This window comes from Leptonotus elevatus, chromosome 14 (genome assembly GCF_054856555.1).
Source record: "Leptonotus elevatus isolate MCC_2025b chromosome 14, RoL_Lele_1.0, whole genome shotgun sequence".
In the NCBI taxonomy this organism is placed as follows: domain Eukaryota; kingdom Metazoa; phylum Chordata; class Actinopteri; order Syngnathiformes; family Syngnathidae; genus Leptonotus; species Leptonotus elevatus.
Genome location: NC_141252.1, coordinates 14,244,735 through 14,270,003, shown reverse-complemented (window position 1 = coordinate 14,270,003; position 25,269 = coordinate 14,244,735). Strand labels below are relative to the sequence as shown.

General features: G+C 36.9%; 1 protein-coding gene and 1 long non-coding RNA gene across 2 annotated transcripts; one reads left to right on the top strand and one right to left on the bottom strand.

The window, feature by feature from the left end:
- Nucleotides 1–6,623: 6,623 nt before the first annotated feature.
- LOC147163094 (uncharacterized) lies at nucleotides 6,624–20,054 on the bottom strand. The gene is made up of 4 exons (XR_015097061.1): nucleotides 19,844–20,054; nucleotides 19,232–19,324; nucleotides 18,938–19,007; nucleotides 6,624–15,324 (listed from the first exon to the last, which is right to left on the bottom strand). It is a non-coding gene; the product is annotated as an uncharacterized LOC147163094 (long non-coding RNA).
- Nucleotides 20,031–24,919, top strand: pax1a (paired box 1a). Its single transcript, XM_086094558.1, has 5 exons — nucleotides 20,031–20,276; nucleotides 20,656–21,285; nucleotides 21,881–22,014; nucleotides 22,258–22,471; nucleotides 23,066–24,919. The coding sequence occupies exons 1-5, from the start codon at nucleotides 20,273–20,275 to the stop codon at nucleotides 23,167–23,169; spliced, it is 1,086 nt and encodes a 361-aa protein (XP_085950684.1). The 5' UTR covers nucleotides 20,031–20,272; the 3' UTR covers nucleotides 23,170–24,919.
- The last annotated feature ends 350 nt before the right edge of the window (nucleotides 24,920–25,269 follow it).

Sequence of the window (25,269 nt, the reverse complement as noted above, 5' to 3'; positions counted from 1 at the left end):
AAAAACGTTTTTTTGTTGAGAACCGCTCCCAGTTTTTCAATTAATTGGCATAATTTGCCATTTTTGTTAACGATTCCGTGTGGGACGATGACCGCTTAGTTAATTACTTACTAGCCATTCCATGTTTAGCGTATGGCCCTGGCTGATGAGCCTTTGTTCTCTTTGTCATGTCACTGTTAGCCTAAATGATTGCATCACCTTCAGTTGAGGCTTTGTTTTACAAATAAATGTCAAAACTATTATTATCTTTTTGGATCCAACGTTTGAACATAACAGTGACCTTGAGTGTCCAGAAAATTTATTATTATTATTATTATTATTATATTTATTATTATTCTATTTATTATTATTATTCTATTTATTATTATTATTATTCTATTTATTATTATTATTATTCTATTTATTATTATTATTATTATTATTATATTTATTATTATGTCCGTTATGATGAGAATGTATGATGATATATTAGCCACTTCCAGTTTATCTAGTCTTATGCAGTTACTATGTCCCTTATGATGATAATGGATGATGATGATGATGATGTATTAGCCACTTTCCATTTATTTATTCTTAGGCAGTTACTGTGTCACTTAAGATGATAATTTGATAATGTGGTCAGTTTACATGCAGTTGCTATGTGCCTATATTAGTCAGTCTTAGTTTGTCTAGTCACTTTTATTTTATCATGAAAGCCTTCTTTCTGCTACATAGAATTGTGCATCGCCCTAGCGAGAGTTACTGAATGACACTTTTGTCAGTACGTCGAGTACATCCAACTGGCTCAAAATTTATTAGTCAAGGTTTCACCGTCAAGTGTCTTCTCCGAGGCCATCTGCATGCAACCGGCTCTCTGTTGTGTTTGTGTTTCTGTATATAAAGCATGTTTCGAAACTACCATGTCTGCATTTGGGTCCTAACTCCGCACCTCATGTGACAGATGTGGAAATAAATCATTATCAAAATCAGGACTCGACATACAGTTTGAAATTTTTATTGCACTAACACTGCCGTTGAGTATTTATTGCACTGAAAGGATTTCATGCCAAGTCAAAAGAGAGTTTACCGTTAGAGTCAAGCTTTATTTTTACTGTACAAAGAAAAAGAAGCATAGAAACCTTGGTAAAGAAAAAAATCATTTGCCCATACCAATGAACCAGATATGAATGACAATGGTGTATTAACATGGTCCTTTCAGCAATAAGCCTTTATAATAGTGTAGGTCTATGTCGATATGTGTTAAAGGACGTGCTCTTATAGAACAACAGGCTGTTGAAGCCCTTTTTGATGCAGCTCTCCTGAACAGAACATTGGGGTTACTTTTTCTGATGGGCTTCTTCTCACCATCTTCTGACCCTTCTAGATGTACTTTAAAGCAAAAACATTAGTCATCACTTTCGCTCCAGGCATCAACGTGACCCTCGGAAAATTCACCTCCCTCCCCCATGCACTCCTGACCGTTAAGTGAAGGCCATATTGTCTCTCATTTCCATTTCCTCATCAGTGATGCACTTTTATCATTCTAATTTCGACGTGAAAACTGTGATGGATGCAGGGATGACTGAGGGTGTTGCCCTTGCACTGCAGGCACATCACCCTGAGAACAAAAAGGAGATATGCAGTTCTCAAGTGCATCTGTCTTAAGCCACCTGAGGATCAAGGCAGCTATTTATTTTCAATGACTTCAAGTACAAATTTGTGATGAAAAAAAAAAACACTAATTCAACTGCATATACAGCACTGGGCAAAAGTCATTTGATTCTTTTTTATGCTTTCATGACTATACGTACTTTCATACATACTTTTGCGTTATACATTGGATGTGAGTTTATAAGTATAAAGTACATTGTATGTTATATATGTTGTACCTTATGCATTGGTCATACATTTTTCAAATATATTTGTAGCAGTGGTGCGCAGTCAAGGGTCAGCAAGGTCATCTCTGCTGGCCTGAACTTTGTCAGAAGTGCTGACCTACATTTAACACTTAAATCAAATTGTACGCATTTATTTCCAACAGTCTATTATCTCAATTGTATAGAATGTCTTGGCTGCCCACACAGCATCCAGTAGTAGTGTGTATTTTATTTTTGACTGTGCTGCCATGTTAGTGTACTCTGCCCAAGGCCTTCTGAATCAGTGGTGCTGACACACTATTAGCAATAGCTGTTTTTTTTATTTTATTAAACAATAAGATTTCAGGGCGGCACGGTGGCTGACTGGTTAGCACGTCCGCCTCCCAGTGCAAAGGTTGTGAGATCAAGTCCGGGCTTCGACCTTCCTGGGTGGAGTTTGCATGTTCTCCCCGTGCTTGCGTGGGTTTTCTCCGGGTACCCCGGTTTCCTCCCACTTTCCAAAAACATGCATGTCAGGTGAATTGGACACTCCAAATTGTCCATAGGTGTGATTGTGAGTATGGTTGTTCGTCTCTGTGTGCCCTGCGATTGGCTGGCAACCAGTACAGGGTGTACCCCGTCTACTGCCCGAAGCCAGCTGGGATAGGCTCCAGCAACCCCGCAACCCTTGTGAGGACAAGCGGTACAGAAAATGGATGGATGGAATAAGATTTCAGAAACTTAGCTTTTGTGAAGGCTTAGCGTGACGTCAGCAGTTCTCTGTTCTTTTATTGGCTGATCGCAGCTAAACTTGAGATTTGCACAATGAGTGATGGCGCACGATGACTGTCGGACCAAATTATAATTTCAAGAAAAAGTGGACATTGTAAGAATAGAGTAGCCAACAAATAATATATTCGGCACTTTCAGAGTAGCACATAGGGGAGAATGGGGCATGTTGTCTCACTTTTCACTGAATTTCTGCTTTAACGAGTCCACGTGAATTAATAATAGAAATTACAGTATATATGGACAACGATTGTTACAAAATATATAATGTTAAAATATTTTACTTAGGGTTGTGCAAAATGATTATCAGACATGACACAACTGACCATATATTTAAAGAAAACTAGTATTCCGCTTTTTACTTGCACCCTCTGGTGGAAAAGATCATTTTATTGAGACAACTTATCCATGTGACAACAAGCCCTGGTCTCTTACTGTAAGGCAACTCGCTTTAGTAATAATTGTATTCATCCAGAATACGCAAAATGCGTGTTTCTCTGCCATGTTAAATTGTGTTTTTTGAGCATTATTTTGTAACATGATAGCGGTGCTGAAAAAGGTGGTTTAGGTCACTTGCTGCTTTGTAAATTGTCTAGTATGTCTTCAATCAGTAATTTATTTTTATTTGAAAATGTATTGGCAAAACATAGGTGCCATAGAGGTACCATATTTCTAATTTTGTTCTTGAATTGAGCCCCCTGCAAAGAAGAAGAAGAAGAAGAAGACAAAGGAAACCGAACCTTTCCTATTTATGACTATCTAAAGCACACAGTTAGAGCAAAAGCAATAGATCAATAAACAGCACGTCGTTGCAGGAACCTGCCTCTTGATATCTCAAACAAAATGGCAACATAGCCTATTCTTTGCTCACAGTCACATTTCTGTATATAACAACTGCACAGGATGTCTTCGACTTTCAACAATATGAAATAATAGTCAGTGCCGGTAATGTTACCGTCCATTTTATGGGTTGAAATGGCTGCAATTGCATCCAAACATGAACATAAATGATACTGGAGACTCGTTGGAGAACACGCGGTATATTCTGCACACAGGAAGAAAGGGCCATAAGTATTTCAATGGTTCACTAATCTTGCTTGAATGGCTTTAGAAATTGTGTTACAAGAGATTCTGCACAATGTTCTTTCTGATAGCTATATATTAATAATAATAAAAAAAAATTACCAGTTAAAATTTTGTGCATTTAGCATGAGATCCATTTAGCACAGAATCACAATCGCCCTGGATTTGACCATTGGTGAGTTCAAAATGAGCTCAGATGTGGCAGTTATTGAAGATGCGTGGATGAAAAAAAAATGAAAACTGATTAAATGAATTCCATTGACTGCAAGGATAAGAAGTCAGGTGTCAATTTAGAGAAAAGGATTAGCACTTCAATTGTGACTCAGCGCGCAAAGAAATCAGGCAAAATTCCCAGACATCTTTCTACAATAAATATATTTTTTAATTTGTGCTCTTTTATTAACCAGCAAAATCACTTGAAAATGAATAGCACATTATCAAGTCTTCTAGTGGCTCTTACTATTCTTTATCATGAGTTTGTATCACTGTGCAATTCATCTCCAGCAATTCTTCACACTAAATATGTTTTATATGAGGCTTCATTTATCATGGCCTGTCAGCTCTTAGCCGTATCATTATTCAGTCTAGAGTTATAAATTGGAATCATTAAACAGTTTTTCATATAATCTGATGCAATAACTGCTCACCCTTTATTGGCTTGTGAAAAGAAAATAGTAAATACAATTGTCTGTCAAGATCTTTGGAGATTGCCGTCTCTCTCGGGCTGGGATGAAATTAGGCCGGGCGCAAAGACAGGATCAATGTCAGCACATTTGTTCGACTTTCATGGTGGAGGGGATGAAGGATGGCAAGTAAAGGGAGCCGACACTGCTGAACCCCATGAGCAATGTGGGCCTTGCTGTCGATGATATATTTCTTTTATAGTGTCACATTAATCAGAGGTGTCTTTTCAACTTCTTGGTGTGCTTCTGTGCAGATGTGTAATGGTGATATTACACTCCCTGATCGGCTAACCTCAACTTAATGCATTCACTGTAGGAGGTTTTGCAGGACAAACAACAAGAATGTGAGGTTTTTTTTTTCCATTTGGGAAATCGTATTCCCATTGAATGCTTAATTACACTCAAAAATACATCATTATGTCTTCATGGAACAGCAGTGAAGAAATGACACTTGGACACAATGAAAAGTAGTCAGAGTACAGTTTATAGAAGAGTGTCAGTTTATTGCTCCCTCAAAATAACTCAAAATACAGCCATTAATAGCTACACCCCTGGTAACAAAAGTGAGCACACCCCTAAGAAAACGTGTAGCTAAGTAAGGAAAACAACAAACAGTATTGGCATCCCTTCCCAAAAGGCTGTATGATACTTAAAAAAACAACAACTATCTAGGCTGTGTATAAACTGATGATTTTCTTTTTAAATAAAAAGATCTGGTGTAGATGTAAAAAGTCAGTGTTTTACTGAGTAACCCCCCCCCCCCCCTTTTTTTTTGACTTGTAACTAAGCAAAGTTAAAATGAATAAACATTTACTGAAAATTAACTGATAAAAAAAATCTGGCGTTTATTTATTTTTATAGTCCAATAGAATTATTGTTATTGCTATAAATAAAAAAATATTATAAAAAAAAAAAAAGGAAAGAAAACTCGGATGGACCAACGGCTTTCAACGCTTGTACAAAACACTTTACAATAAAAACTGTGTATAACGGTGAAAAACAAAATTACCACATGATGACAATGACAGTAATATTGATAAACGGTGAGAAAATGTCTGCAGTGTTCAGTCAGCATGTTCCCAACAATAGTCTGATGGATGATCCTGGCGAGGGCAATGACTTGCCATCTGAACGTTCACTGGTATAGACTGACACCTGGTGGCCGTTTTCAGGAGCCATAGAGAGCTGAATGAAAAATGGAATTAGAAAATGGATGGATGAATATTAGCCCATGAGGACATATTGTTCTGCGAGCCTATACTCCCATCTACTGGATGAACTTGGAATGTTTTTTTTAAATAACATTTGTCACAAACAAACCAGACTCCTCCTAAAATAATGATACAAATGTTACACCACGTCAAAGAGTTTTTGAATTAACACAAAATTTATTGTTGCGCTTACATTTTGCACTGCACCATAGCGAGGGATATTTCTAATATTTTTGCCCTCAAATCTTATGTATTTAAACATTGTATACAAAACATAAGTGGATCCAAGTAATTCACCGTAGTTCTACACCACTGCAAACTAGTACTGCATTTTACAACCATCAAAATAGACTCACACTACATTTATTTTAATTTCCTTTTGTCACCTGATAACTCGTTATCAAATTGTTGGCTGCCGTTTTAGGCCTGTTGGTGGTGTGTTTGGATCTGACATTGGGAAGACGTCAGTGACATTGCATGCCCTGAAAATGTTGATCCCTTATGTCAATATCACAATTTGCTTGTGTAATTGCTTGATTCTCAAAACATTCTTCAATCCTCATCATATTTGTGATTTGGCTTTCCCAAATTGGCCTATTAATTTTTGGAGAACCAAGCCTCAGCGTTTTGTTGAGAAACTCACTTATTTGGTATTTTGATTCATAATTCAATATAAAATCATTGATTTGGCACCAAGATAAACCAATATGGTACCTAAGCAATCGTTTATATTAGCAATATTTTACGAAGTTGAGGGGAGAAACTTAATTTCAGCAGGTCATAGCTTTAGCTTGTAGAAAAAGTGCTTTGCTGCCATCTTGTGGTATCTGTGGAAAATTACAAAGCTTTTTGGTTGGACGTCAATTTGTTGTGTATTTTCACTGTTCAGGGGGCGTAGACTCTCTTTCGCTGCATATAAGATTGTGTGTGCATATACTTTAGACTCACCACCACAAGTATTGAACAGTGAGGCCAAGTCCTGAAAACAGTTTGAGCTGACATAAAAATAGAGAAATATCAGCCAAGATTAACATTTAAGCTTTAATTTTCAAATATGTACATGCGAATATGATGCACAACTTAAAACCACATTATTTGTAAGCACCACAGTGAGCAAAAGTATTGTAATGGATGTAACATTGATATCATCTGGTGTAACTAACATGAAAACCACACTGTAAAAAAAAAACAACTAAAACTAAATAAGCTAGAAAAAGTGAAAATATAAATAACTGATATTTATCGAAACAATGTGTTAGCGCAACAAAACAAAGTTTTGTTTTCTCAAATCAATTTGCCGAGTTGATTTACTTATATCTTTGACGTGAGGCTCAATACAAGGTTCTTCTGTAAATGATTGTGAAATGCATGAATGATTATATTGAATTACAAGTTCATGAAATGTTGGTCTCATCTCATACTTATTTTTTTTAAAGTCAGAAATAAAGAATTTGCCCTCACTGTCCTTTCACTTTTGGAGAGCGGTGTATGCAAAGAACTGAAAAGGGTGCGGCAGTTAAACAGATATGCTACACAAAATCAACATGACCTGCAACTGATATATAGGAGCTTTAAAAATGTGTGAAAAAATTATGAGAGTGAAGACTATCATGCACCCAAGTATGTTTCAATTCTGGTATTCCTTTTTTCCATGAGAGGAGTGGTGAAGTCCAAGTTCATCATGCACCAAATGACGCCCAGAATACATAGGTTATGAATATTTATTTACCAACGGCCCGTATTTCCACCTGCATACTGAACATATTTACATGTAAACGTCTCCAAAAGTGAGTTGGCTCAGGTACCACCTGGCGGCAGAGGCCACTTGTCTTTAGAGTATTTCTATATCTGTATGTGTCTGTAGATATCAAGAGGCTGATAAGTACTAAAAAAAATTCTAATGAAATGTAACCTGTACTGGGTGAAACAGCTAACCCAACCCTGGGTCCAAGCCAATGTGATGCTATTTATACCGATCACATTAGGTCAAGATTTTGATCCAACAAATATACAGCTACAGACCCGAGTCATTGGTCACCACAGAAAGTCACTCGCATGACATGCTTGGCGCAGATTTAACACTGGACGGTCTTCCTGAGACAACCCACACATTTACTGTGGGTGGGCCATCCACGCTGGTCAGGATTTGAACCCAATCCCTGTGTGTCAAAAGTCAGCAGTGTTTCCGACCGAGCCATCCAGCTGCCACCAACGTTGGCTGAAAATGTGACATTAAACTTACTTCAACTTCACCAGCCAAATGGCAACTAGCTATACGGCTCTTCGGCCCAAATCCAATCGTCAACCCAATTTGCTGGATCCAAAATAATGACCAATCTTAGATACATGTATAATATATAATAATATAAATCAATCAATAGAAATGACAATTAATAAAAAACAATCCCTCATGTGAATAAAGCATATAAAGCACTAAAGTGAATGTATTTGTTTATGCTAGCAAATGTCATGAAAATCATCCAGTCAGGGTCTAAATGGAGGTCTGAGGTAATGCTCGGCTCGTTTCTTAATGATGAAGCCATGACACAAAAAAAAAAAAACGTTTTCTCAATCACCCGTGACCTCTCTCCTTGTCAGGCAGGCTGATTCTGCAGACTTGTCATCGCTTTGCACCATCTTGTTGATGCTATCACGGTGTCAGCATTCTAGCGGCTGAGAACTTGATATGACCCACAGTGCTAAAAGGTGAAGAACAAAAAGTCATCTGTTGGTCCACATCCAGAACATGAAGGCTAAATTCCCACAAAAGGTGAAATGTCATATTAAAAAAGAAAAAAAAGTGTCACATTATGTACTCCTCATTTCAATCAAAAAGGATATTAAACCTTAAAACGCGGCCAAACTTCTTCTTCTTCTTTTGTTTTGTTTTGTTATCGTCTTCAATCTTGAAACCAGCTGGATGTGTGAGTGCAGAAAAGAAAACTATTAACAGTAGCCCATCAAACCTGTCCTCCAGGACTTGCTGGTACTCGTTTGGGTTCAAGTTCAGTAAAGGAGAAAAAGGCGAGAGCAGCTTAGTATGAGTCATCCAAGCAGACAGTCACACATCCATTTTAAACTCACACAGTTTAGCAGCGGAATGCTAAGTCTTTCTTTTGTCAAATTCAATATTTTCTGTTCGACACTTTACAACAATGATTTCAAATGGGTAGGAAACAGACACGATCAATATGCAACACTTTCATCTCTAAATCTCTGCAAGCAATTACATTTTCAATCGATCACTTCTCCAACATTCCTAGGAAATCCCAATGTAACATCACAAGTGAGCTATTTTTAGAAGAGTCCTGTGGGCTACTCTTGTGGTCCTTGGGCACCATGACTGTGACCTCTAGTTTACACAGTGCCGCTGAAAGAATATAAGCACAAAATGGATTAGCATGATTCATAAGATAATATTTAATAATTTTGCTAAAAATAAATAAATGAATAAAAAAATGAAAACACACAAAACCTTATATTCCTAACAATTCCCATCCTTATACTTGCACACCAATATATCGAATATTATCTCCACACAAGCCTTCGAAAAATGTTTCCTGGCCAAGTTAAGGTTACAAAGACGTTTGTTCAATGAAACACTGCGGCTTGGTTGTCATAGACACCACAATAACATGAACTCAAAACACACAGAGAGCTCAGTTATGTTGGGAGAAAAAAAAGAAAAGAAAAAAAAGCATACAGAAAAGAAGATGGTGCCAATTTGTTACCCTGAGGTGTTGAGGGGCTTTTAATGTAAAATACATACTTGAAGAATCCTGTCATGTTGTCTGTGAATCATTGCAGGTTAAAGGGAATCACATTACGGTCATGTATTGTTAATATAACAACACACATCATGTTTTGGACACATACTGTTTGACACGATGATGAGCTCCTTTTGGGTTTGTTGAATCTTAACCTTCATTAAAAACAGATTTTTTTTTTATAAAAAAAAATGAAAAGAAAAAAACTCATATTTTTTTTAACTTAATTTTTTTTGTAATCCAAAGTAAAAGTCTATGAAAGCATCTCAATAGTAACATCTTTTACTTTCAGTGTTACTTATTTTTATTACAATATATGCATACATGTTTTATTGTCCAGGTTTTAAATGGGCCTAATTTGGTCAGTGTACGTCACCTAGGCGCCATGTTCCGACCACACGAAAAATAACTTGGGATGGGTGAATACGGATATGAGGTATCGGCACTGGGTTGATACCAGACCTGATGTTAAGGTATCTGTACTTGTACTCTGTACGATTGCAGTGTGACGATTTGCGTTTTCAAGCTAGTAATACAGTCACTATTTTGACTTTGTGCCAGCTAAAGAAAATATTAACTCATTCATTGCTATTGACGCCTATAACATCAAAAATGTATTTAACTATTTCTATTAGTTTAACATTTTTTCCACTTTTGTTAACAAGAGTATAAAATCCTAGACATTTTTTTTAATAATCTTTTTTTTTTTTAAACCAAAAGATTACTAAAAATTAGGGGCGTCAGGCAATTACAAATTTTAATTGTAATTAATCGCATGACTTAAATAGTTAACTCACGATTAATAACACATTTTATATCTGTTCTAAATGTACAATATTTTTTTACTCTTGTTAACAAAAATGGAACAAATTAAATACAAAAAACAAACTAGTATGAATAGTTCTAATTAATTTTTGACGTCTATAGTCGTCAATGGCAGTGAATGAGTTGCACATTATGTGCTGTTGAGAATGTGTTATCTAGCTTCAAAAACCCAACCGGTATGTCAAAAGAGAAAAGAAAAACACGTGGGTCGCAGCACATACATTTTACATTCTTAATCTATATACATTATTAATGTTAACTTTGCCATGACAATATTAGTAGTTAAATGTCAGGCCAAAACAGACTGCATTGAAAAATATTAATGTTAAGTGGAGTCTAGAAATTATTTATTTATTTATTTATTATTATTATTATTATTTTATTATTATTATTTTATTTGTATTGTTATTTATTTATTTTTAATTTAAAAAAACAAAACAAGTAGCTGTTTGCAGAATGCAGGAAAGCAGAGAGTAATTGGAGGAGAACTAAACAGCAAATTGACTTTTAGGTCCTACTTGGAGGAAATTAGTTATTATGTGACCATTGGAAGTTTTTAATATTAATGGCCATTGTATGTGGTGTCCCTCAAGGATCAGTCCTTGTACCCCTATTTTTCAGCCTGTATACTTTGATGGAGGGGAGGGGGGATTATAGTATCTTTTGTTTGCTTCACACCCTTTCATAAAAGCATTTGAGTATTAAAATACAGTACATAAAGACTTTGTGCTGTACATTGGTTGAAAAACAAAAAAAACAACAACAAAAACCAGACAAATACATATATTTTCTCCCAATTTAAAATGCCCTTTTTGCCATACATCTGGTTAGGAAGTGCCAGTCCAATGCACTCCCCAAACAAACACTAGTTCTGATGAACTCCATCATCACATTACTCATGAATGATATGGATGTTGAGCATAATGGTTAGAAAAATAAAAATACCCTCTATTTACCCTTGCTGAATCCTTCATTGACATTTTATAACACCCCGAGCCTTGAAGGAAACCGACAGGACCCATATTTACATGTGGGCTTTATATGGGCCTGCAGGGAAATCAGTCAATGGCATAGAGATGTTTTAGTTTGTTTGTTCGGAAAAATTACTTATCAGTAAATTATGCTATCGTATGTTTTGGGCAATTTTCAGTTGAAAAGAGGATTTATTCTGACACACTTTTCATGACCCTTATCTGCCACGCCTCCACAGTAAATTGGTAATACAGACGGACAGTAGTCCTCCTTGGCTTTTTTCATGCATACCATTGCCACTAGAGGGCATTTACAACCTAACTTAATAACATGATAGCAAGTTGTATTTATGCTAACGGTGGAAGCTAATAATGACTAATGAGTTAGGATAATGAAAGAAGAACTGAGTCAAACCTTTATTTGGTTATCATTGAATTATTTATTTCATTTGATTGTGTTATGTAACACAAGTTAAAAAATGTTTATATAATGTTTACTGTAAACAAATATTCTTGAGCTCAGTATAACACTAGGTGGTAATGACTTAAATAAATAAATAGATACATAAATAAATAAATAAATAAATAAATAAATAAATAAATAAATACTTTTAGTTAAACATCTTTAAATTTATTTATCAATTAAAATCCGGCATTTTACAATGGAGTGCTTTCAGACAAAATAAAATCAAGATCCATCTGTCATTAAAGTGCATTTGGAAAATAGTTATTCAGGATGGAATACATACCTACAATTAAAAAAACTAAATGCTCTAATGTGCAGTGCCCGGGAACAAATATTCTTGAATCTCAGGATGACACTAGGTTGTAATTACTAAAATAAATAAATGAATAAATTAATAAACAAATAAATAAATACATACATAAATAGAATACATAAAAGATAGACAAATAATTAAATAAATAAATTGCTTTTAGCATTACATTTTAAAATTCTTTATCAATTAAAATCTGCCATTTTACAATTGATGTGCTTTCAGACAAAATAAAATCTAAATCCATTTCACATTTGGAAACTAATTATTCAAAATGAAATGCATACGTACAATTTCTTCAACAGATTATCAGACAGGTTAGATTAAATGAATGAATCGGTGACGAAAACCAGACTCTTCTGCACTTTCATAACAACTGAAAGACTAAAGAAAGAAAGCAATATTATATAATGATAGTAACACATCACAGGAAAAAAATATCAACTGTTTAGTAGACAAAACAAGCCCATTGAGCATAACTAACTTTGTATCCACCTGTTGTTATTCACGCAGCAGAATAATAGCAACGTGTTCAACCAAACCAGAATTCACGCAAAGTAAATTTGTGAGTAAATTGAAAAAAATATCATTATTTTAGTGCATCTATACTTTTTGTGGCATTTTTGTTTGGTGCTGTGCGTGAAAAATTATGAATGTAAAATATGGACCTTGTTTTGTTTTGTTTTTATTGTTCATTTTTCCTTTTGAAAAATCATAACAATTTACAACAATCACTTTTCACGTGCTGGGAAACACGCCATTACAGAGTCATTCATTTCGATGTTGCTAACTTCCCATCTTCTTTTCTGTCATTTGTGTTGGCACACAATGTATTTCATTTCACCGAGCTTCTTCTTTGTGCATTGATTCAAATGAGCAACAGTTGTTGTAAAAACAATAGACAATGGACGTCAATTAATACTACATAGGTAACGGCTGCATGAACAGCGGAAGCTGTCAACCTGGGGGAGGGGACCCGACTGCCTGGGAAAACGGGGGAGCATCGAGGGGCTTTTGCTTGGCCTGCAAGTCCGGACTTGGTTGCAGACCCGTCTGCCCCTACTCAGTGCAAACATGTCAGACATTTCACCACCGGGATGAGTGAGCTCAGCTCCCCTATAGTAGAGTGAACTAATCTTTACCTCGCGCTGACTGTCAGCTTGAAATGCAGCCAACATATCAAATGTATTCAAGCTGCTTCATTAGTTTTTAAAAGGCATGAACTTATTCTTGCTAAATGTCGGCATGCCGATGAGAGAAATGAGGGATTCCTGAAATATGCGCTAACCGTAAAATAAATATAAATTTTTCATGAGCTGAAAGGGAATGTGTCCACATTTGACCAAAAAATAACCATGTGGGTTGAAGTTCTGACATCAGTCAACTACACATCTTCACTTAAAGGTCCATTTACAGGTGCGGCCCTGTTGAATGTGGACTTCAGAACAGCATTACAATTCACAGAGGACAGGCATAGAGTTAATTAAACCATCAGCAGCAGGACAAACAAGTGTCCATTATGCAGATGCTGGACCCGGGTTATGCAGCTTTCAGCAGAATACCTCCGTGACAGGTGACCACAGGCGGGCGGGCATACATAGTGTATGCGATTCAGGACGTCCTGAAAGCATGGCTATTGCGGGAATATAGACAGGACACCCAAAACAAACCCACTTCTTGGCCTAACTGGCAAGCACGCAAGGATAGAAATAAGGGAGCGTATTTATGACCATGTGGTTCAGTAAGGTCATAGTACAAGGCCAGATCTCTGTGGGCCACCAGGAGCGAAAGCACGGCGACTATTATTTAGTTTTGAGACTTATAGGAAATGCATTACAAAGAACAAAAATACTGGGAAACGTGGTTGTTACGTGGATACGAAAAGCGGAAATTGCCAAAAAGAAATCTGGATTTGGTCTCAGATGACTGTCTGAATTTTTGTCCCATCCTCTGCATCTGCGTTTTGGGTCATCTCAAAAGTATTTGATGGGCCGAGTTCTTGAATACCAATCACATCCAAGCATGCTTTTATGGACATTGCTTTGTGTCCTGTGCCACTGTCAACAGAAAAATGTCTTCCGTCTTCCCACCAAATTGGAAGCAAATAATTGTCATAGATTTCTAAAAGGGGTCATTTACATTCCTGATCACTTGATTCCAGAGGTGGGTCCATCATTCGTCATTTGTCAATGTTGTCCGTCATCGATAAATGACAGCGGCTATTTTAGGATTGTGAGGAAATATCACAAACTGGTGAGTGATGCAACCAGCTCCTATTCTTCTTCTTCTTCTCTGTCATCTTCTTCTTCTCAATTCTATCAGATCGTAAGGGGGAAGCGAACAACACCTCACCGCAATGGAAGTAATAGACAATTTTTGTAATTATTTTTTCCCAATTAACTATTGACAAGAAAACAATTGGGGTGAACAGTCTACATAAAGTGAAATGAAAACAAAGAATCTGGAAGGATAACATAAAACAGCTTTTAAATTTCTCTACAAAGTATTTTGATGTAAATGTTGACTTTAACGGTGAAATCCGATTTAAGTTGAAATTCGGGTTACATCGCCAGCGTGGGAACAGAATTCGGCCGGAACTCGAAGACTCCTTGTACTTACTACCAATAAATACGAAACGGGAGTCTGTCAGTCGGCCCTGACATGGCGATTGACGATTACATTGACAAACAAACAAAAACACTTTCTGCAATGCTTAGTCCATCAACTTTGAAGTTTTTCCGTCAATCGTTATCAAAACAGGGGTTCGTCTTTGACATACCTTCCGTCAGTATTGCCGGAAGGCCCGCCTCTGTTTGATTCTCGGTTGACCTCCATTGACAACGATTTTACGATCAACATCGATAAATACAGCGTGACCTCTAAAAAGATATTGCAACCAATCCTTGAGATCTTCACGCACACACAGTTCTCCTGTGTTGTGACATTCATTTTCTTTTCCGTAGATTTCTTCTGTGAGGTGGTCTCACAAAATGATACAGAGCCTAGTTTTGGGAAGAAGACACACGGTTTTCATAACGCTAATAATCTTAAAAGGAGCAGCTGTCAGAGCAAATACAATATCCCTATTCCTGACATAAAGAAGGCTTATTCAAGTCCTTGATTTCTGGTTTTGGCGGAAAACAATATCACAATGCCTCTGATAGAAGGCCTTGAAAAGCTCTTTCCAGACTTCTCCATAATGGATCCAGCATTCTTACACTTAAAATCACAGCAGTACACTCGACTCGCAACAATTCCTGACACACGATTTGGCTTTTTCACTTTTCACGAGGATGAGTGAAGGCAAGACTGCTATTAGATGTGTCGACGCTGCATCTAAAGTGACGGCGGAGTCCGGTTTCACCTGAAGGACAACGTCGGTGCCTAAATGAGAAAGAGATGCACTGAACTGAAAGTCAGAAGTTAACGTCGAACATCAGAGCAGACGTGAAATGAAGATTGTGTACAAGGCTTATGTCAACAACCATGTGTGACCCACACTTTGTGGCTGATATCCAAGCAGAACCAGCGTGAATCAGCAGCAGCTGGAGATGAAGTCTGAAGTGCTCCCAAAAGTAATTAGGTTCCTACGCTAATTGATAACAGACTAGCGCAGCAGAGTTGCACAAGCTCGCCACAGCCAACTGTAGATGTATTCAAATGTGCACGTGACTATTACAAGATTTGGATTTCAACCAACTGAAGACAACTTTGTGTGAATGGCCAAAAACTGCAACAACAAAAAAAAAAAAGGATGTCGGCCAGTAACAACACGAGAATTCTCATGAGAACGGAATCCGATTTTTTTGGTCACTGTTGGGAACAAAAATATTCCAATTTGTAGGCCTTAATATTTTCTATGGTCCGATTAAATTTTGCTGTGAACATGAGATGATGGATTGTAATTTTGAAATCAAGTTTGGGAGTTTTTCATTTCCCATGTTAGGACAGAGGCTTGAGCTGAAAAAAAAAAGAAAAAAAAAAGATCTTCATCAACCGTGGAGCCACTTTCCACACTTTAAAATCACCCTGCTTAATTGACAAAATCCCACTTGAAATAGAACCATATTTTGCAAAAGGAGCCTGTTAGCTGTCTTTAGAGACAGTTGGATTACTGACTACAAAATGATTGGTGGAAAAGTGGACTGCAATAGCACAAAATAACTTGGAATCAAAGCCACCTATCAGAAACGGCAAATTTGAATCACTTTTAACGTCTAATTTAAATCAAACCGTTTTACATCGGCTGTGATGAATACATTTGAATAATATAGTACAGCCTTTAAATTTGATTGCTCAAGAAGTCGTACAATTCTCAATTGGATCAAAATTCGCGGGAAGAATATGCCTCTAAAGTCACACAAAAATCCAGTCTCGGTCACATTTTGAACTTAAAACCCCCACTATAACCCAGGTTGCTGTTTTCTAATCACAACTCTCTAATCAGAAGCACTATATGCACTCCTATTAATAATATTAATCATAACAATGCATTGAAAGTCGTATACAAGTAGGCCTACAAGAAGGTTAATTAGTAGCTTTTGACTAAAACATATTACAATTTGACAATAAATTCTCAAGAAGTTTTTCACTCTTCTGGCTCCTATCTTTGTTTTCTGTGAACAAACACATTCACCGTTCTGGACCACTGTGACAATTACTGCCCTAACCTGATTGGAAGGTAGTGCAAGTTCTCCTTTATCTGTTCAGGATAACACATCTTAAAACAAATGGGGAAACCACACTTGTTCTTCCTGGAGTTTGGCAGTTAACAACATCACTTTAACTCTGAATGTCATCATGCAGTGCAGCACGTCAATTCTTAGAAAAAGCAACAGAAATGTTAGCTATTAGCATTTTAGCAGTACATTTCCACTTAAATCAGAGCCAAATTTGTCTCTATAGCACTTAAGTAGCACATGTTATGTAACACAAGTTACCTTTTATAAGGGAGAACAACTGAATGAAATGGTCCTAGATTAAATGTTCATGCCATAAGAAATTGACCAGGAAATACTTTGTAGCTTAATGTGTTCAGGTAGATGTCATTCTCTTTATCAAGAGTAAACATATGTATCACTAAACCAAAACGGAGCTAGGCCTTATAAATACATCTGTCTTAATTTAACAATTATACTTATATGGGGAGAACACAAAGACATATGAGAAGTGTTTATTGAAGGTCACAGGGCAATTAGCCAGCCTGCTAAAAGCTGGAATGTGTCACATGGCACCGCTGCACGCTCTCATTAGGCTCGCTGAACTGCCTAGAGTTGCTCACGTGCAGGCTTATAAAATAAGTCAGCCTCCATTTTAGCACAAGCTCGCCACCAGGCGCACAACAAAAGCAGATATTAACACCTTGGATCAAACTGTACTGTAAAAGAGGAGAAGGCCTACTTGGCTATAGCATCGATGTGTATTTATAGCTCTTTGGCTGAGTGGGCTTAAATCGCATATGAGCAATAATAGTTTTATGTTATGTTTTGATAGCATATGTTGTTTAGAGTCAAATTTTTAAATAATAATAATTCTGAAGCAAATGTCGTTTAAGGAGTCAGTGTTTGAATGTATATAAAGAACATCGTCCATGCAGCTATAATAATGTTGATATAACCTATTTAAAAAAAAAAAAACGTACGTTTACAATCACATACACAAAAACACAACGTAAAGAATATTTAAAGACAAAATACACTCGAGGAAGCGAATCCTTGGATGACACTCTAAACCAACACCAATATTTACTGAGGGGGCTTTAGGGGAGGTATTGAAAGGTGGTGGTGGTCGGGGGTCATTGCACCTTGCTGGTGTCAGGTGTTGACCTCAAGTTTGTGCAACCAACATCTATTTTGTCGTTGTTTTTACGCTAATAATATCCTCACGCAGCAAACGAAAATGAAATAAGACTTAATATTTTGGAATATCGCAAAACTTTTCTACACGTCTATAAGTCCGCGCGCAAAAATAAGTTTTCTTTCTTTCTCTCTTTCATTTTTTAAAAGAAAGGGAGCCGTTTAATTAAATGATTAGTATTATCAAATATTATTGATATTTCTGTACAATGCGTTACAATGCTTTTTTAATTCGGTTTTGTAAAGGTTTAATAAGCTGTTTGTGACCTCCACACGGCTTCCATTTTCAGTCTTAAAAATTACATTTATTTAGTGGTTGTGAGCTTTTCGTTAAATGTGAGATTCCTTTTAACCTTTTTATTATTATTATTATTATTATAATTATTATTATAATTATTATTAAATATTATTATTAAATATTATTGTTATTATTATTATTTAAAATGACAAGCGAACCCGTTCCGTATAATTCGAATATAATTGCAGATTTTTAAAGATTAGTTAATTGCCTTTAAAATAAATACATTAAAGTCACACGATGAGTGGATTGTCTGAACTTAGTAATATAAATGTAGTTAGCTGTATGTAGCTGTATACAAATTACTGCTTGCTCATGTCATGGTCGTTGTTTTTAATTCTGCACCAACAATATTCGAATTGTGCGTTCAAATGACTAAACCATGCAAAGCCAAACGCAGTAATAAAAACAAAATTAACTAATTAACTAATTAACACGTAACACGATTGGGATTTAGTACAAAATTAGTGACCAGAATTAAATCAGCTAAATTAAAACAAAGCATACAAACTGGAAACATGAAAGCAATAATCTACATAATTAGAATATAGAATATGAAGATCAATTGAAACTGATGTAAATAATGCATTTTATACACGCGCATTGCAATAATGATAATAATAATAATTATTATTATTATTAGTTTCATTATAATAATAATAATTATTATTATTATTATTATTATTATTATAACAAAAATAAATTTCAAAAGTCGTTCAATATTTAAATGCATTCATAATAAATATGTAGATGTATATATATATTTTCCTAAATATATTAACTCATTGCAGTTTAATGGAGACAACTCCGGATACTATTTTGAACATGCAAGCGGGGTACCGACCTGAACACAAGCAGCCCTATACGGAGAACGTAAAACCATGCAGTTCTTGTGATGACCAGCTGGAGGAGTCCTGCACGAACGACAACCAGAGAGACAACTTCAGATGAAGCCGCCTCAACATAGTTAATTTAAGAATTTCCAAAGACATAAAGAAAGAAACGGGTGCACTGGCACGAGTAGCTTCCGTGTGCCGCGATGCTTGTGACGGTGACGATGATGATGAGCATCATCATCATGACGACGACGACGATGATGATGCTGTGGGGTGGTGCAGAGGAGATAAGGGCCCTTCACCTTGTTCCCTTTAGGTCGACTGTTAGTTTTTACAACAGCCTTTTTTTTGCGAGCGTGTAAACGATGATCTTGCGTGGCAGGTCTGCAAACATCCTGTAATAACAATTCGCGCTGATATCATAAATCTGGAAAAGTGAGACATTTATACAGAGCTATCGATTACATGGGACCACTCAGGTTTGATGCTGTGGCTCTGTCCTATATTGTAAAAGTGTGCAGCCCTTTGCAGCCAGTCGCACAGTCAGCATGTCGACCAATTATCAGCAGAATAACAAAAAAATACAAATTTGTTTGTAACTAATAATTTCATGAATGTATCCTGCACATGAACCTCAAGTTTATTAGTCTGTTGCATTTACATTTTTTAAAGTCACTAATTGCACAAACTGATAATATACAGACGTTCTGTTGGGAGCATCTTACACATAAGAATAGTATGTCAATTATAAATTGTGTAACCGATACCATTTTAACAATTAACATTTTTTACTAAAAATAATTAAATCTGCTTTTTAATGTCGAAATTGCAACTCCACCATTTTGTCGTTGTTTTTGTTTTTCTCCTATTAGTTTGATTCCCCCCCGTGTGATATGCAGCTTGAATTTTCTTACCAGGAGGCTGCATGTTGGATGAAACGTTTCCCCTTTCTGCCACTTCCCCTATGCAAAATACCGAAGGAGGCTGCACGTCTGCAACCGGATGAGGTTTGTATTGGCTGACAGCTCCGCACAGCTCTGGGCGACCAATGAAACCCAAGCACAACCTCTGCGTACAACAGCTACGATTGACGTGGAGAGGACGCGTCAAATTAATTCCAGCAAAGTCCCGACTCCCCGGGATAACTTCAATTTGCTTTTATCGGATGAAGATCACTTTTGCTGGCCGCCTTATTGCATGACGATCGAAGAACATCGCGCGCTGCAGCTCAGGGAACATTTGAGTGGACTATTTTTTTGTTCCACTTTATTGTGTGCGTTCACTCCGCCGCCATCGAAAGCGGGCTGGTGTGTTTTCAAACATTACGGAACGTAAAGAGGCAAATGGGTAAGGCTGTATCTTATTTACTGTACGCTTGGTTGGTTTGAAGCTTATAGAAGCGTGTCCGCGCACATCACGCCTGCGTAAAAGTCACAATTCCCCTTCAAACAGTTCCTTCCATGCACTTTTGTCGATTTAAGAAAGAAGCAACTGCGCCAGCACTGCTCAAAATGCATCATTGTTTTTTTTAATGATAAAATGACAACAATTGTGATGCTTTTTGGGGTCTTGAATGAGCTCAGGAACGCCATTTCCAGAGCTGAAGGTCGTTTAAAGCATACAAAAAAGAAAAAAATCCACTCGCTGCACTATTACTCTTTTTTTCCCCTCTTTTCTTTTTTGTTGAAAATATGCTTTGTTTAAATTCCTCGTGCGTGTGATGCAGAGCAAACCTATGGAGAGGTGAACCAACTGGGCGGTGTGTTCGTGAACGGGAGACCCCTGCCCAACGCCATCCGACTGAGAATAGTCGAGCTGGCCCAACTGGGGATCAGACCTTGCGACATAAGCCGGCAGCTGCGCGTCTCGCACGGCTGCGTCAGCAAGATCCTGGCGCGGTACAACGAAACCGGCTCCATCTTACCGGGCGCGATCGGCGGTAGCAAACCTCGCGTCACGACGCCCAACGTGGTGAAAAACATCAGGGAATACAAACAGAACGACCCCGGGATCTTTGCGTGGGAGATCCGAGACAGACTCTTGGCGGACGGGGTGTGCGATAAGTACAACGTGCCCTCCGTCAGCTCCATCAGCAGGATTTTACGCAACAAGATTGGGAATCTGTCCCAGCCCAGCCAGTACGAAGGCGGCAAGCAAGTCTCGGCGCAGGCCGCCCTGCCTTACAACCACATTTATCCGTACTCCTACCCTAACACCATGTCCCCCGCCGCCACCAAGATGGGATCCCCGCCTGGGGTGCCGGTAACGGCGGGACACGTGAGCATCTCCAGGGCCTGGCCCTCGGCGCACACCGTCAGCAACATCCTCGGGATCCGAGCCTTCATGGACCCCGCAGGTGAGGGCGACTAACTGCTTTTCTTCTGCGCAACCTGTTTGGCGGCAGGACAATATGTCCATTAGGCCACTTTCAACAGGCCTTTTCACGCATGACGTGTGTGCAAACACCTTCACCAGCCCCAGACGCTCCTAATCCCCCAATTGCTCATTGCAGACTTTTTCTTTTGACATTTAAAATCGTTTTTCTTTCGCATTTAAAACAGACATTTACTGGAAATAAAGAAATAAAGAAATAAAGAAATAAAGAAATAAAGAAATAAAGAAATAAAGAAATAAAGAAATAAAGAAATAAAGAAATAAAGAAATAAAGAAATAATAATAATAATAATAATTAACGTTATTTTGGACCATTCACGTGTGTTTTAAAATTGTATTTTAACAAAACTTTCGACCAAATTTAATAATTATAAAAATTAAAAAAACATTGTAAGAATATGTTTTGAGATTAATAAAGCATATAATTATGCGTGAGTTGAGAGATAGATTTGTAACGTACGTGATTTGTTAAAATAGAATGATAATTAATAGAAATGTTGCTTCTTTTTTTTTTACTGAAAAACGTAAAATTACTGTTTTGTTTTTTAATCATTCAGCCATTGCTGGAGCAGAGGGATATCCGACCAAAATGGAAGACTGGAGCAGCGTCAACCGAGCAGCTTTCCCTGCAGCTCACTCAGTCAACGGCATTGACAAATCAGCCATTGATGCTGATATAAAATATGCACAGGTACCAACTCATTTGTTATAAATAACCTATATATATATATATATATATATATATATATATATATATATATATATATATATATATATATATATATATATATATATATATATATATATATATATATATATATATATATATATATATACATATATATAACTATATGAATTTAAATACAGTACTATAGAGCACAATCAACTTAATTTGTTCCATGACAGATTTTGTTTTTTTTGTCCTGTTCCACAGCCGTCATCCACACTGTCCAGCTATGTCTCGGCGTGTGCGTATTCGCCCACAAACCAGTACGGGGTGTACAGCGGTCCCGCGGGCGGCTACGTGACCCCGGGTCACCACCACTGGCAGCCGCAAAGCCCGGCCCTGTCTCACCCGGCCAGCGGGATGAGCATGCACGCGGGGGAGATTCACTCTCCGATGGCCTTCAAGCACCACACCCGAGAAGGTATACTTTAGCATAAAAATTATGTTTTTTTTTAAATTAAATAAATTATGTAATTGCTCAGACACAAGTAATTTAGCCAATCACAATAGCCGATATTTCGGCACGTTTTTTTTTTTTTAATTATAGAGTTACAGTTACATATCAAATTGTGCCTAACGATAATAAATCTCAAATTTGAAAATTAAGAAAAAAAAGGGAAAAAAATAAATAAATAAATAAATAAATAAATCTCAAATTTGATTGACACCAGCAATCTATATTATTTTAACGTTTTCTTTTTCTTTTTTAATGAATTATATGATTGTATGCATTACTGAGGCCTCGGAATGCTGTATCAGCGTGCATATAGATAAATATAATATGCTATATCGATATATAGCTACAGTATAATTAATAGACCTATACCTTTTTAATATTAGCCTACTATTAAAAATGATCATTAAATAGCATCATTGTTATTGACTGCTATTTATTTTACGGTACCCTTTACAATGTAAAGCATATCTATAGGCCTACATTAACCTACAGAATATGAATGAAGTACATATTAATGTACAGTGTACTGTACTTATTTTTCTTTTTTTTTTATCCCAGGAGAAAGGAAACCCCACAGTCCGCTGAGCAAGCAGCAGCAGCAGCAGCAGCAGCAGCAGCAGCAGCAGCAACAGCAGCATGAAGACTTGAACAGTGTGCATTGACTCAGTCTCCCTACCTCATCATCATAACCGGGACTTTTACCATCTTGATAATCAGATTTAACTGAACTCATTTCAACCCCAGTAAGTCTGAACGCAATCAAACACGGGCCCTTCTTCATGTTGTGGATGCAGTAAAGCCTAAAACAGGCTTGACGGCCTTATGAATGTAAGCTTGCATGGACGCATCGGTGCTCCGCAAAATATATATTTTGTCATAAAAAAAAAAAGCATGTCCTGTTTGTCATTGAAAAAGAAGCTGTTAAATGTGTCTTCTGTATGCCCACAACTACATTCTGCAATAATGAAAAAAAAAAGTCTAAATGTTGAATATTTGCCAAAGCTTTAATTACAAATATATTTTTATAATTTCTTTTTAATATTAAAAAGTACAAAAAAGGCTTTTGCATGTGTTGATCCATTAAACATACAGATACAAAGATCTCAAGAAACGAAAATTCGAATCTACTTTTAGAATTTGGGCTCTGAAAGCATTTTCTGGCATCACGTGTTTTTGTCGGAATGTTTTCCAGCAGGACTTGCACTTCTTTCCTTCTAATTGCCTGCAGATTTTACCTGTAGGCCTCGTCTATGAGTAGGGCCAAATTTGAGCGTTTCCTGGAATTACAATATTTGTTGGTGATTATCTGGGTGCTTAGCTGGAGGAGCACTCAGGTGTAACCTCCCCACCTCTCCACAGAGTTGTGCACATGCAGCCTCGGCGCCTTCACTGATCTTATCGGACTCGTAATGAAAGCTGCCGTGATGGGAATCGAAGCGGTGAGGGCGCAAGTTGGGCGAGAGATTTGCAGCAAATACAATAAATGTACTTACACCAAGCCTCTCCAAGTTCCAGAATATAAATTCAAAGTATTTTCCTCATAACTCCCTCCTCCTAAACTACTATGTTTGCTCTGTGGTCTTCCCTGCGCTTTTTAATAGACTGGCTCAGCATTTATGAGGGCTTGTTGTCTGATGTCACAGCTAAGTTATGCTCGTTTCTATACGCCAATGTTTTTGGAGTGAACAGAGTCTGTTCAGTGCAGTTCAAATGTTTTTGAAAAGGCTGAAAATAGTGATGGAAGGTGGCTTAGATGTTTTAGCATTATCAGAGTGTTCAGTTCAAATGTTGTCTGTTTAATTGGTAGTACGTGCGTGTACCTGCCCTTAAATTTGAAGCCAGTGTTGTACTTTTGACAGGTGACCCGTACACCTGAATTGAGGTGTTGGCCTTTTCTTCTACAAACAAAACATGCCTGATTGTGAATTAAAGGAGGACTGTGTGGTCAGGAAAGAATGTGGTTGGTCAACTCATCATCACTGTTGTCGTCGTCTTTCTTGTGAAATAAATCAGAGCGTTATATAATGATGGCAGAGAAGCATTTTAAAAGCAGTGGCGAGCCAGTATGATGTTTTTTTTTTAATGATCCCAAATATATAGTTGCCTTTTGGTCTATTGTGGATTTATTATTAAGATATATTTATAGTGTAGGCCTATATTTAACATCTGTGAAATAGCGGTTAGCACGTCTGTCTCGCAGCTCGTCATTTCTGGAGTTTGCAAGTCCTTCCTGTATTTTATGTATCAAAAGAACTAGTGGTATCAGTACTTGCTATCAGTGACTACAGTAAATTCTGTAGAGGAAGTTTTACTCTAAACAGAACCTATTTGGTCCCACTCTAAACAGAATAAAATGTACACTTGGAAGAGAGTAAAATATTCAGAGCAAATTTTACTCAAAGTATTTTAGTGTGTACGACAGAATTTGCCTATTCCATGAAAAAAAAACATTAAAGATTTCTCACTCAGAAATTTGAAGTAAATTTTGCAAGGAGCGATTTTGACTAAATTTGACTAGTTTATTCGTCAATAAATATGCTTGTCTAACAGTGACTGCAACTCAGAGTTATTTGTTTAGTAGTGCTTTATTTCAATTGTAAAATAGTTGCAAATTCACAGTAAATGGAAACTTCATCTGCATGAATTTCACAGTAAATTACTGTAAATTTGTGCATTACTTTTACAGTACATACTGAAGAAAGTACAAGGCCTTGCAAAATATTGTAATTCCCCAGTAATGTACTGTAATGTCATAGTAATTG